The following is a 14,504-nucleotide window of genomic DNA, read 5'->3' on the forward strand; positions in this document are numbered from 1 at the left end:
TGACAGATTTGATCATCAGTCCCCTAATGCGTACTTATAGAGAAACTACCATTTGTTGTAGTAGGCCTACATACTGTATTTAATTTTCCCTCGTCATCCGGCGTGGAGTGAGCTATTTTAGTTAGGCTATATTGTCTGCTGCCGCTCTTTCAGCCATAAAGTACAGAATAAAAGAGGGTGTCTAGAAAACTCAGATCTCAGATATATCTGACTTTTCTAGATCTAGAAAGCTCAGATATCCAACTTCTCTAGATCTAGAAAACTCAGCTCAAATTTTAGTTAGTGTTTACCGACCGACCGACCAACCAACCGACCGACATAGTAAGCTGTAGAGTCGCGTTTGCACGCGACTAAAAAGTTTGACAAACTGAAATCTGTAGAGGGCAGCAGACTATAATTTTGATGATTGTTTTAATGGACCTTTCCATTTTTCCCTGAAAGTAAAAAATGTGTAGCAATATAATTTGAAAATCAATAAATGGAAAGTAATAGCATTGATAAAAATGATAAATATGAATATGACAATGTTAAATATCATGATAAACTTGATCATGATTATGGTGATTTAATGAACATACAGTTACTATAACTGGTATCTATAATGATGTGACAGAATTTGTGCTCCCAAATGACTATTTTAATTTAGTGGTTGCCAAAATACAATGCATTCAGGTGGTCAAACGGTCAAGATACCACAACTGTCAATTAAATACCCATTATTTTGCGGTTGCAGCTAAAGGTTGTACAGCAACAAACCGGTTAAATGGCATTCTTATAACCCCCAATCGTTTGTAACTGTTACTTTACAAAAATCATGTTATTGAATATTTGTCCTGTTTCTGCAATTTTGTTAAATTTGAAACTGTAACCATTCACAACTATTTAGACTCATTCATTCACTTTTTTCGTTTTGTTGCAACTCTGTAATCTTTAAATTTTCTCTGTGTCTCATGAAACAAACGTTGAGAGACAAAAGCTTGCAAACATTTAATGAAAACAGATGAATGTTGTTGGCAGGCCAAGCTTAACAATGAATTTATAATTATAATTGTACATTGTTCAGAACTAAAGTTAATGTTATTGTTACTGTATTTTATTGTTCATACTACTTTTTATACCATTTTAATAAAAATGTTCATTTCATTTTTATTGTTCCACATAAAATTAATAAAGATCAAGATAAAAAACCTAGTTAAGTCTTTGTTTGTGTGTGGAAACTCAAATAAGACAAAAAGGGCTTTAAGGGTGAGTTTCCAAAAGACATTACATTGTGCATGGTAACATAAAATTGGTTTATAAAAAAGGTTTCGCTAGGGAAAAGCAATTAATTCCATTTAATTGGACAATAAGTAATAATAAATAAAAGTAAAAAGAAAAAAAAGTGAAAGTAAAATAATAAAGTTATCTTGTAATCTGGTACACCTTTATTTTAATTCTTGGTGCCCATGACTGCGATATCATCTTCTGATTCCATGGCACCTCATTCAAGCAGACATGGATCGGCTCTAGACACTGAAAATGCATCCAACGTGTCCAAGTACATAATAAATACAGTTATAGTATATTCCTTTCAACATACTTTTTAGTTTATAAAATCTTTAAATAATTCTATACAATATTTATTAAATATCCATTTGAAACCAGATGACATTTTTTGAGAATATACAATATTGGTTTAGCAATTCAAGCCTGTGTTATCCAGGTAGTATTATTTGAGAACAGCCGGTTATGAAACACTTTAAGCATAACCCACACCTCAGGCATGAGTTAGATCATCATGGAGCTTTGTAATCTACAGGTCCATGGTTAGATGTCCTATCATTTGTACCTTTTTAACTAAATTGAATACTATAGTATAGAGGACATTAAAACCAATTATTCAAAATAACCTACAAAACAATATAATTTAAAAAGAAAAATTATATAATTGGCACAATTTAAAGATATTATTAAATAATATAGAAAGAGACTGTTTATTTATGCCAATAGAGTTTCTTTCTTTATCTCTGACAATACCTAATAAAACAACCATGGAATGTATTGATAGAAGACAATCAGTGGACTCAACCTAAAGCTCTGTCTACACTATCAAACTAGTTTGACAAAAAAAGTGTGATGTGCCCAAATATGATAGATATATGACATCATTATGTCCATATATGGGCACATCACATTTGTTTGTCACATAAAGTTTTTATAGTTTAGACAGAGCTTAAAATAGTAAAACAAAAATTCAAGTGTTTGTTTCTGTAAAAATGGGAAATTTAAGATCAAAATATATTTGTATAAATCCTCGGGTCAAATCAGATAGATGCTGATAGATGTCATTAATTGTCGTTGTTTTGCGGTTGCTCATCATCTTGCTGTTCCTCGTCCTGGACTGGTGCTCCTTCTCCCCAATCATATCCACCAGGCCGCTCTTCCTCAGGCATTGGCATATAGTTTGGATCTTCCGGTTGTCCATCCAATATTGCTTTTCTACAAGATTTTTTACATAATATTTTAAAGTCATAATCAATATTAAACTACAAAAAAAAACAAATAAACTACAACCATTTCATTTGTATCTCCATTGAGATCATGTCTTACTGATACCCACAGCATTGGCCTTTTTCATTGATTTTCCTTTTGATTTAAATATATATTTGATACTTACAGAAATTCTGGAGTCCAAATGACTTTAAAACCGCCGCGTGTTCTGGGAAACACATCTTCTAAATGATAGTAACAGTGACCTACGGCAATTCCTGGCAAGAAAAACAATAAAATATGTTTTAAAAACTAGAAGTGAACTCATGAAATGTTACGTGATCCACATGCAATATTAACAGCATTGTGATATGAAAAAGTAAATATGAGAAAAATAATAAAAGAAATAATTCTGTTTAGAAAATTAAAATTGTTTTGTGGTTTTATTTGTTATTTTATTCAACAATCTTTAAAGCTTACACTAGTAATTATTAAGCAGGTACTAACCCATTAAGTCAACAATGATAGGGTTACCAAGCAACAAAGAGAAACCAAACAAAACCCATGGTAGGTAAGGAGCTTCAAAGTTCATCAAACCAAAGAAGTTCATTCTAATGTAAGTGTTGCGTCTGCTCCAGATGTACACCAGCATCATTGTGAACGCTTGACCTAAAAATACTAGATTCACAAAGAACGCTATTACCTGTATCATATAGTTAAGCAATCAACGTTAAATGTTTTAAAGATGTATTGTCCCCCTGAAAAAATATATTCCATTTTAATGTAACATAGTAGTTATCCACTTTGACCAAAAATTGGATTTAAAAAAAATGTAATTTAAAGCAAAAAATTGTCAAATTGGCTGCCAGCCAATTACTCTAGTAGCTAGATCAACTTTCGTATGCACTTTGAGGTCCAGAGAATTTGACTTCAGAAATTGGTTTAGGGTGGTCAAACAATCATTTTTGGCTTGGTTACACATTTTGAAAATGTGGCGAAAGGTCAAAAGGTCAGGGTGAAAGGTCATAAGACCAAACACCAATATGTCCTTAAATCTCAACAACCACTGGACACAGCGAAGTAATTTTGGTCTCAAATTGATCAGAAGGTATACATTTATATTCAGTCTAATGGGACATTTTAGTTAAAAATGACCGGAAATGACATTTCTGACCTTTGACCCACAACCCAGGGCATGTATTTATCTCCGTAACTACTGGTCGTAGACACTTGAATTTGGTTTTAAATTGTTCGAAATATATATTTTGTTATTTGTTACACATTTTGAAAAATGTTACAAAAGGTCAAAGGGTCAGGGTCAAGGGTTATATGAACAAATAAATAAAGGTACTTGTATCTCGGCAACCACTGGTCGCAGCAAGTCAATTTTGGTCTCAAAATGTTCAAAAGGCATGCATTTATATTCCGTCTAATGGGGCATTTTAGTAAAAAATGATCAGAAATGCCATTTCTGACTTTTGACCCACATACCAGGGCATCTTCATATCTCTGTAAGTACTGGTCGTAGAAACTTAAATTTGGTATCAAATTGTTCGAAATATACATATTTACATTCATTGTAATAGAAAATGTGGTTAAAAGATGAACAGAAAATACTATTACTAATGTTTAAAACAAAAAACATATCTCTACACAACTTATCCTTAGACAGTAATGTTATGCAATAACTGATACTTTAAATTGTTTCAATTTCAAGTACTAGTTATTGCTGTCCACGAGAACAATTTGATATAAACGTCAAGCTCAACAGTTCTTTTCAGAATGCTAGAAGTAACTTGCCATGTGTATTTGTAATAGAAAATGTGGTTAAAAGATGAACAGAAAATACTATTACTAATGTTTAAAACAAAAAACATATCTCTACACAACTTATCCTTAGACAGTAATGTTATGCAATAACTGATACTTTAAATTGTTTCAATTTCAAGTACTAGTTATTGCTGTCCACGAGAACAATTTGATATAAACGTCAAGCTCAACAGTTCTTTTCAGAATGCTAGAAGTAACTTGCCATGTGTATCCGATTAAACACCCCGGGCATTTATTGTTCAAAAGGGTTTTTAGGGCAGGGGAGGCATCTTTATTTGGAGTATAATATGGTAGCATAATCAAATAAATACCACCTAGATGTAAAAAAAATACAGCACAATTAATATCAAAAAATGATAAAATTATGTCAAAATGCTCGGTAAATTGTAGATTATGGTAGTTAATGAAATGTGTTGTGATACAATTATTTTGTAAATGCATATGGCGAATCGTTTATTCCACATGATGTTCTATTGGAGGGAATGGAGGCTTTTATTCAAAGCGGTTAATTCGAATAAATACTCGAGCTCAACAGTTAAGAATGCTAGAAGTAACTTACCATAGTTACCCGAATAAAAGGCCCGGGCATTTATTTATTCAGGGAAAGCGTTTATTTTGTTTGGGTGTAATAATGGTAACATGTATAATAAAATAAATACACCCCAGATTAAAAAAAAAATTATTAATATAATAAGCTAATAACTGGATTAAACCTCATTCTATCCTGTTGCAAGTACAATCATGTAATAAAAGGTATCGGAGACAACTATAATAGACCAATTCATTGTCATTATTCCGTAACACTGTTGCATAATATTTTTTAATGTTACGGACAAAACTTATACCGGTACATAATATGTATAAGTTTTGTCGGTGTATATTATACACGTCTGTTCCCAGTGTAGATAATAAAACAATATATGTTTCTGGAGATTTATTATCAATACCACTAGAAACTTTGACATGTTTTAGGTACTGAATGCATTGACAATAAAAGCATCAGAAGTTATCATGATAAAATCATACTACTGTACTACAGTACACAAGGGTGTTTTCAGGAAAGCTGGACATATTGTACAATAGTAATGAAACTATGTATTGGCATTTAAAAATATGTAAAAGATTGTTGTCAAATTGTAGTCACAAACAAACAGATGATAGAATGAAGATCCGTTATGAGTGCAATTGTGTCAGGATAATGATATGTCATTGTTTTACTCATTATACTGGCACCTGGAAGAGAAGATGCATTTAATGTTATCTATGACAGTGTCACTTTTATTCTAAAAGACAGAAACATTTCGTTAAAAACCATAAAGAAGAAAACGAATCATGTAAAGTACCTTTTATCAGTTGAGAAACGAATTATAATTATTAAAATTTATTCGAATTAACACCCACTTTGAATAAAAGCCTCCCTCAAATAAACGCCACGGCATTCTCTCCAATAGAACATCATGTGGAATACGCCCGCCACATGCATTTACACAATAATTGTATCACAACACATTACATTAACTACAGTACCATCTACAATTTACCAAGCATTTTTTTAACTTTTTGATATTAATTGTGCTGTATTTTTTTACATATAGGTGGTATTTATTTGATTATACATGTTACCATATTATACTCCAAATAAAGATGCCTCCCCTCCCCCTAAAAACCCTTTTGAACAATAAATGCCCGGGGCGTTTAATCGGATACACATGGCAAGTTACTTCTAGCATTCCGAAAAGAACCGTTGAGCTTGACGTTTCTATCAAAATGTTCTTGGGGACAGCAATAACTAGTACTTGAAATTGAAACAATTTAAAGTATCAGTTGTTGCATAACATTACTGGATAAGTTATGTAGAGATTAGTTTTTTGTTTGAAACATTAGTAATAGTATTTCTGTTCATCTTTTAACCACATGTTCTATTACAATGAATGTAAATATGTATATTTCGAACAATTTGATACCAAATTTAAGTTTCTACGACCAGTACTTACAGAGATATGAAGATGCCATGATATGTGGGTCAAAGGTCAGAAATGGCATTTCTGACTAAATTTGACTAAAATGTCCCATTAGATTGAATATGAAAGCATGCCTTCTGAACATTTTGAGACTAAAATTGACTTACTGCGACGAGTGGTTGCCGAGATACAAGTATCTATTTATATTTGTTCATATAACCCTTGACCCTGACCCCTTGACCTTTTGTAACATTTTTAAAAATGTACAACAAATAACAAAATGTTTATTTCAAACAATTTAACACCAAATTCAAGTGTCTACAATCAGTAGTTACGGAGATACATACATGCCCTGGGGTATGGGTCAAAGGTCAGAAATGGCATTTCCGGTCATTTTTGACTAAAATGTCCCATTAGACTGAATATAAATGTATACCTTCTGATCAATTTGAGACCAAAATTACCTCGCTGTGACCAGTGGTTGTCGAGATTTAAGGACTTATTGGTGTTTAGTTTGATAACCTTTCACCCTGACCTTTTGACCTTTCGCCACATTTTCAAAATGTGTAACCAAGCCAATAATGATTGTTTGACCATCCTAAACAAATTTCTGAAGTCAAATTCTCTGGACCTCAAAGTGCATACGAAAGTTGATCTAGCTACTAGAGTAAATGGATTTTTGGTTGAATTTAACCATTTATTTTGTCATTTTACAAGTGAAAACATTATTTTTTTTCGTTTTTTTTTCTATGGAAGTGATAATTTGATTAAAACTACAAAATAGCATATTCAAAGTCTGATTTAATTAATCTTCATTTTTCATGTTTTTGGGGGACAATACATCTTTAACACACACTTTTTATTACATGATGTGGCAAGCTAGCTATATTCACTACAGACATTAGAGGTCTTAGGTGTTTTGACATATTTTAATGCCTGTTTTTTTCCTCTGGGTCCTGCTCAAGGGGCCCCAATAAGCTCCGTTTAGCCAATGAGCGCAAATAGCTGTTATGCCACTCCAGACACGTATCCATACAAAATGTGTCAAGAACCTAAACACACCATAAAGTCATATCATGTACAGTACAAATTTGAAATATAGAATGTATTTTAAATATGACATTATGATTGGGTAGGAAAAGGGTAATATGAGATTAAATAGGGTGCAAGAAATTTACGCTAGTCGTCTGAAGCACCTTCATCTGGCAACTATTTCCATACTTTGGAAAACTGCACCAGTGGTTAGGCTTCCACATATTTTTAATTCCAAAAAGTAATCGATGTAAAAGGATACAATAGTTAAAGTTCCACCAAACAGAAACATGACAAAGAAATCAGCAGTGCGCCCTCTAAATGATCCCTCTTCCAGTAATCTGCAATATCGGTACGTAAATAAAACATTGAAAAAAAAATGAAATCCAAAATTCCCAAAATATAGGAAAGTGGTGGCTAATCTCCATATCTGAAAAAAAAAATGAATATTTAGTTAAAATCAATTTTACCAAAAACTGCAGAGAATTTTTTTTTTAAAGTTTATTTAATTTATTTCCTAAATTGCATATAAGATAATTAGCCACCCTTATACATATAAAATGAACAATGACAATAAAGACATGACAATGACAGTACAATACAAAAATAAATAAGCAAAACATTATTAAGAGGTTAGGCCTACAGGTAGGTTCAGTTTATTATAAACCATTCTTGATCAAACAACTGAGAGCTTATCAAGGAAAAAATAGTAAGGGTCCTAAAAGGAAAATACTGCTTAGAATAGATACTTACTTGAAATTGTTTAAATATTAAGTCTGGGTTAAAATATAATTGAAAAGGAGAAACGATTTCCAGTTGCTGAAAGACAAAATAAATGTTGTTTAAAGTTGGAGTACAAACAAAAATACAAAGGTCTCAAGTTGATGTGTATTTTCCAATAGGTTCAGGACCTATTGCAGTAAAGCCCATGGTAAATCATTGCACTAGGCCTATCTGGATTACTATAATAACAATGTTAAATTAGCAGTGAGAAAAGTAAAAAAATATTGGAAAACCATAATTATCAGGAGATTTGGGCCGGGAGGTCTGAAAAATAGGTTACTTTTCAAATTGAATTATTTTTCCAAAATGTAGATATTTAAGTTTGTTCTTTTTTTCAAATTTTAGGTTCATTCAGAGATAAATTGCAATAGCTAATAGTACTTACTACTGCTATAGTCGTAACAATGCAACCGCATGTATACAATTTTGTAACAGGCGGAATTTGCCGAAACTCTTCTTGAAGTGGTCTGTACGCCATACTATAAAACTGAAATATAATACATTAAAATAAGTTTGAAGTGGCTAAGCTTATGCAGTAAACATTTTTAGGCTAAACTAAAAAAGATGTTATACAAAGGAAGCGGCTATCGACAATTCTTTCATTGTAATATATTATATTTTATTCGCACAGTTGACAATCGAAAAATGTTAATTATTTTTAAAAATTCAAATTTATTCTTTTTTATTTATAATTTGTTTTTTACAATTTATTATTAAATAAATTAACATGGGATGGCTTAATATTTATGATAATAGATAATAATTTTATATAAAAATCGACATATGAATCATTTAGTTAATAAAATTAAAATTCCTAGGCCTAGGCCTATGTATAGTAAACTTGCCACGCGACTATATTCCTTCACCTTCTGGTTGGGTGTGAATACCAGGTAATCATGGAAGGGTCGTTTCGTCTCATTATGATTGAAAGGAAACGTATTGATTTGCAAATAAAACCCAAAGTAAATCAAACAAAAGGCATCATAGGAAAGGAGATGCATAATATTTCTATATCTTACAATTTCCAGTTAATCTCTTTATATTTAAAAAATCATTTCTACTTACACGTACCTCTCCTACGTCGTATTACTCCAACTTCCAACTTGTGTTTATTAGTGCCAGATGTCCTTAGTGGTTGACCCGTATAGTCATGGGTCGCTCAACTTTTTTGATACAGTTTCAAAATTGTACTCATTTATTAATAATTATAACTAATTTACATTGAAACAAAATACTTTGTAATAAAAAAATTATTATCAATTGAAATATATTATTACACATCAGTATAAATTTCATAAAAAATAAATAATTACTTTTACTATGATGACCCAGGTCAAAAACAGCAAACAAATCAACAACGGACATTTTTCGCAACACAGGTTTTAACAAAGTGATTTTTTAATTCTTAAAACTGAAATGGCCACTAGCCACATAACAAATACAAGCACCAAATCTGGTGCGATAGATGAGTATGAATTTGTGTTAAGTGACGAAGAAGAAGAGGATGATGAGGATAGCAGACTATTCACTCCCCGTGATTCCGATGAAGGTGAGTAATGCTAGGCCTACTAACTAAGCCTAATGAATGTCATTATTGTCACCAGTAAACCCTCCGCCGGTCGACCGCCGCCGTGTGGTTGTCGATCGAGGGATGCTCCCCGTTGTCGACGTCGCAATATGTATTGTCTTCCCGATTATGGTTTGGCTTAACCTGGCACGCATGGTTATACATAAAATAAATAAATGCCTATATATGGCCTACCTATATGATGATGAAATATAATAAATAATGTATTATAACATTTAATTTTAATATCCTAGTAGATTTTATTTACACTTGAGCCTAGTAGGCCTATAGACTAGAGTCGGAGAAAGAGAGGAGAAATAATTTATTTTTTAATTCGAAAAGCTATAATTGTGTGGTTTTTTTGTAAGCATATTCTTATTCGACTGTTTGCTTACACGCTCCTCAAACTGCTTGATAAAGATTTACTTCTGGATTTTATTTAGAATTTTTACCCAATAACAATATAATTAATGTTACTGTAATTTTTTTTTTATTTGTTTAAATTAATACATTTTTATTTGTATTTAGATACGGAAGATGCAAGCGAGACCGATGCAGCAAAACTTGAGGAAGAGTTCACTGAAATGAAAGAACAGTAAATATATCAAATTAAATTTTAAACAAATTGTTTTCATTTCCATCTTTTTAGAAAAAAATGGAAATATAATTCAAATTATTATATTAGTTCAAGTAACACAAATAATGTTTCTCATCCCTGCCCAGATCCTTTTTTTGGGGGTTTTTTTGTTTCTGTTATTTTACAGATGTCATACAAATTGTGTGTTTATATATGCACCGTACATTGTAGATGTTTTTCACATTTGTTATTCATTTCATTCATTGCAGAATATACAAAGACAAGTTAGCTTTGCTCAAGAAACACTTAGCTCAAATAAATGACTGTACTCACCCAGAGATGAACAAGAAACTAAAGAAGCTAGAACAATTGTATAAAGAAAGGCTTCGTTTTGCTGACAATATAAAAAACTATGAAGTAAGTTGGGGTAACCAATAGATATACTATAACTACTAGATTGTCAAACAGAATAATAATAATAATAAAATCTATATTTTAAAACGGAGGCTCGTTCACCACAAAATGTGTTGTTCCACAAGGCTGTATGAAAGAAATAAAACTACAATATCACAATTATCAAACTGAAGAACAAACAAGAAAATTATACATAGAAAAAAAAAGTACAAAAAATTTATATTAATGAATTAATAGATTATATAGAGTATATAGAAGTGAATTCCACCCTCTAGCCAATATATAATTTCTTTGGGATAGCCTCATAACAGGGTTGTGTGGGTTTAATTTGTAATATATCAGCAAATCAGGGATACAGAAAATAATGCATCGTCTAGCTCTGTAAAATCGATTTCAACCATACACCCACAAGTGTGCAAATGTTACAGAATCCTAGGTTGTTAACGGGACCTAGAATCGACAAAAGTGTGTCTATTTGCTTAAACATATAGTATATAGAGTATATAAAGCTTATACTGGAGCATTACATACATTATCTTATTGTTATCTTGCATTTCTTGAGCTAACTAAAATTAATGATGTTTTGCCTATTTTTAGATTGAAGCAGTAGAGAGACAATATATAAGGGAGAAAAAAATATCATCTAAAGATTTTGATGTAAGAACTTAATTCTAATTGAATTCCTCCATTATTAAACTAGGACAGAGTACTCTTCCCCGATTAAACCAACTTATTTACAATCTAACAAAAACATTCAACATGACTGTCTTTTTAATATAAGGAAATCCAAACTTTAGTATTATTAATCCATGGTTATGGTGGAGGAACGAGTCTTCTCGGATAAGGACTATAAACCGTAGCTCCAGTATACACATCTAGCTCATGTGCACTTTAAAGAACCTAGTACATCTTTCGAGATAAGCAAGTGGTTACTCCGGTGTACTAGTACATCACAGCCACTGATCATAACTGGGCCCTCTGGGAGACCAGACTTTTGCTAAAGAGGTCACCCAGTATAAATAATACAAATAATAATAATTAATATATAGAAAGTCTGCACATACAGTAGCCATTTTCACCAATCCACTAAAGCATGAAGGTGAATTGTTTAGTTACAACATATATAATATTATCTGTTTTAAGATTCGTAAGGTTGACCTGAAAGAGAATTTGCTACTGGACTTGGAGGATAAGAGAAGAATAGTTGATTTTGACAGACAAATCATGGAACTTGGAGGAGGTGGGTAATACTTTGCAGATTTAGCCACAAGAAAAAAAGTGGTGCGGTAGTCGCAAGAAAAGGGAACAATCTCCTGTGCAATCCACAGGGTTGTCAAAGACCTCTGTACCAACCATACTGGTGGCTACGGCCCTGAAATATTATTTGTTATATTTAGGCAATGTTTAGTTACAAGTTTTCTCAGCCACTTATTTCTTAATGACAACTTAATTTAATTTTTCTTTTTTAGATTCAATGGAAGTGAAGACCATGATAACTCGTAAGTTGAGAAGACGACCTAATGACCCAACACCTTTACCAGAAAAGAGACGCAAACAAACGCCTTATATCCTTTATTACAATCTTTGCATTAATTGTCAAATATTAAAATATCAACAAATATTTAGATAAATGTAGTAGTACTTTCATGGCCGGTTTGAAGACTTTAGTAGCACATATGGTCTACTTTAAGTGTATATCTCAAACTGTTTCATTGTAACTTAACATAATGTTCTATCTCTTATTGTGTTGTTTTCCCCGCTTTCAGTTAGAGAGAAAATGGAAAAATCAGAACTGTGGTTGTGTTACAGAGTGGTCAAAACAATATAGATAATCTGATAACATAAAACTCCTAAAAAGTAGAAAGCCTTTTGCCATTAATTCTTCCCTGACTGACTACTGTATATCAAAATATTGAATACAATACTCTAGCATTTCTTCTTAACTAATAACCACCTCAGATTGACTTTCTTTTAAGTGATGAAGAAATTGTTGACGACATCAAAATGATCAATAAATCATATGTAAGTTGGTTATGATTTTATTAACAGACAGAATAATTGACCCCCAAATTAAGCAACTGTACCAAACTCACTGAACCATTAAACTACAGTACCACTGCTATTTTTTATTTATTTTATTTAATCTTTCTTTATTCTGAAATACACTTTCAATACAATGTACTGATTTCCAAAGTGGTTCAGTTCTTAACTACATAAATGTAAACAAAATACAGTATATAAATGGACAAAAGAAAATATAAAATTAAACCTAAAATTATCAAAATCAAATTAACACAATTAAAGTAAGCACATTTAAAGGTAAAAACAGGAATAATTGAGATTTTTAAACAAGATAAAAGAAGTTTTAATCATTGAGCATTAATTAGATTTAGTTTTGAATTAAAATTAAAGTTTTGAAATTTGTGATTTGAAAGTTGATACTGTCATATCATAAAGATCATTTTTTATTTTGTTATGTAGAAAGTTCCATAATTTTGTAGATCTGTAATTAAAAGTTCTTTTACCTTGAGTATTATTCCATTTAGGTATTATCAAAGTGTTGTTACTTTGACTTCGTTTACCTTTATTGTGACTCTCTTCAGTAAATATAAATTGAGTTGATAAATAGGATGGTGCATGTCCAGTTAGGCACTTGAAAAGTAATATTAGAATATGTTCATTCCATTTGTCCTTTAGTGTACTCCAACCAAGTGAGTTTAGGATATCACTAAAAACATATCATTAAACCAACTATAGCGCCCTCTCTACTAAATAGAAAGCTTATAAGCCAATTTAAACAGATTCAGTAGGCGGAAAACCATGTGCTTCTACCACGTAGAATCTGTATCTATTCTGAACAGGTTTTCCGCTCAACCTCCCTTGCGCTACGCATTTTTTGTAAATGCTCATAAGAAATAAAAGATTCTAAATTGTTTTCTGCTTACCGTAGTCTGTGTAAATTGGCCTTCATACGCTATTAAATTATCTATTTCTACCTAAAGGGCAAGATTATAAGCAGTAAAAAGCCAATGTCGACGTCAAGTTCCGATGGTTTATCGGCGCCGAAGCATGATGTACGTATTGAAGAAAACAAACTTTTGTACGATAAACGTTGTTTCCATCGTAATCAATCCGTCTACATAGAATCAAAAGATATGGGCAAGGTAGCGGCAGTGATCACAAGTATTGGTACTAATGAGGCAAGTTTAATTCATCAAAAGTTCTTATATATTCAAAAATTTAAATGTACATATTCTAAAGCTCTGTCTAGACTATCAAACTTTATGTGACAAAAAAAATAATATGCCCATATATGGACATGATGTCATATCACTACAATATTTGGGCACATCACATTTTTTTGTCAAATTAGTTTGATAGTGTAAACAGAGCTTTAAAGGTAGCAGTTCTTTTCACAAGATATACATAAATGTTGTACATAAATGTCTTATTTTTGTCATGAGGAATAATCCCAACATTTGACAGGATTGGAACACAATTAAACCATGGTTTTCTCTCATACACCCTCAAATGTTAAATTATTTATCCATTATTTCAGATCTGGGTGCGAAAAACGTCTGATAATCAGAAGATGCGAGTATATGTGTCGCATATGCAGAAAGGCAAATACAAGATTCGTAAACGTTCCACATGACCGCTTTCAAATGAATGTAAAGTGTAAATAAACTGTTTTAATTGGCCACAAAGGTTTTGATCGTTGTAGGGTAGAAACATGGAAGGGGATTCCCGAAATGGAATACACCATTTGGACAAGAGGGGGGTTTTTAACTATCTTGTTTATTATGTAGAGTTACCACAATGAATTCATGAAGGATAGTTTTTTTACATTAAATGTTTGTTTAAATTAAGT

General features: G+C 31.7%; 2 protein-coding genes across 3 annotated transcripts; one reads left to right on the plus strand and one right to left on the minus strand.

Annotated features, from left to right (window-relative positions):
* Positions 1–1,077: 1,077 nt before the first annotated feature.
* LOC140045305 (derlin-2-like) lies at positions 1,078–9,284 on the minus strand. Of its 2 annotated transcripts, none has more exons than XM_072090150.1 (7): positions 9,147–9,284; positions 8,461–8,562; positions 8,046–8,111; positions 7,555–7,722; positions 2,977–3,172; positions 2,657–2,747; positions 1,078–2,478 (listed from the first exon to the last, which is right to left on the minus strand). In XM_072090150.1, exons 2-7 carry the CDS (start codon positions 8,551–8,553, stop codon positions 2,328–2,330), a joined length of 765 nt encoding a protein of 254 aa, XP_071946251.1. In that variant the 5' UTR covers positions 8,554–8,562; positions 9,147–9,284; the 3' UTR covers positions 1,078–2,327. The 2 variants fall into 2 exon arrangements, with proteins under 2 accessions (XP_071946251.1, XP_071946250.1); XM_072090149.1 differs by having other exon boundaries at positions 9,141–9,279.
* A 128-nt stretch (positions 9,285–9,412) lies between these two features.
* Positions 9,413–14,476, plus strand: LOC140045304 (sin3 histone deacetylase corepressor complex component SDS3-like). Its single transcript, XM_072090148.1, has 9 exons — positions 9,413–9,624; positions 10,171–10,237; positions 10,489–10,636; positions 11,231–11,290; positions 11,777–11,873; positions 12,103–12,198; positions 12,588–12,655; positions 13,636–13,833; positions 14,193–14,476. Exons 1-9 carry the CDS (start codon positions 9,492–9,494, stop codon positions 14,286–14,288), a joined length of 963 nt encoding a protein of 320 aa, XP_071946249.1. The 5' UTR covers positions 9,413–9,491; the 3' UTR covers positions 14,289–14,476.
* The last annotated feature ends 28 nt before the right edge of the window (positions 14,477–14,504 follow it).

The sequence above is a fragment of the Antedon mediterranea genome, chromosome 3 (genome assembly GCF_964355755.1).
Source record: "Antedon mediterranea chromosome 3, ecAntMedi1.1, whole genome shotgun sequence".
NCBI classification, from domain to species: Eukaryota; Metazoa; Echinodermata; class Crinoidea; order Comatulida; family Antedonidae; genus Antedon; species Antedon mediterranea.

What these genes read in the sequence shown, in the direction of transcription:
- LOC140045305 (XM_072090150.1), bottom strand. Translation starts at nt 8,553, where the DNA reads ATGGCGTACAGACCACTTCAAGAAGAGTTTCGGCAAATTCCGCCTGTT. An exon ending in TTGTTACGACTATAGCAGTA is followed by an intron (nt 8,112 to 8,460) that starts GTAAGTACTATT and finishes TTTGTCTTTCAG; the next exon opens with CAACTGGAAATCGTTTCTCC. An exon ending in TTGGTGGAACTTTAACTATT is followed by an intron (nt 3,173 to 7,554) that starts GTATCCTTTTAC and finishes TATATGATACAG; the next exon opens with GTAATAGCGTTCTTTGTGAA.
- LOC140045304 (XM_072090148.1), top strand. Translation starts at nt 9,492, where the DNA reads ATGGCCACTAGCCACATAACAAATACAAGCACCAAATCTGGTGCGATA. An exon ending in TCCCCGTGATTCCGATGAAG is followed by an intron (nt 9,625 to 10,170) that starts GTGAGTAATGCT and finishes ATTTGTATTTAG; the next exon opens with ATACGGAAGATGCAAGCGAG. An exon ending in GAGACGCAAACAAACGCCTT is followed by an intron (nt 12,199 to 12,587) that starts ATATCCTTTATT and finishes ACTAATAACCAC; the next exon opens with CTCAGATTGACTTTCTTTTA.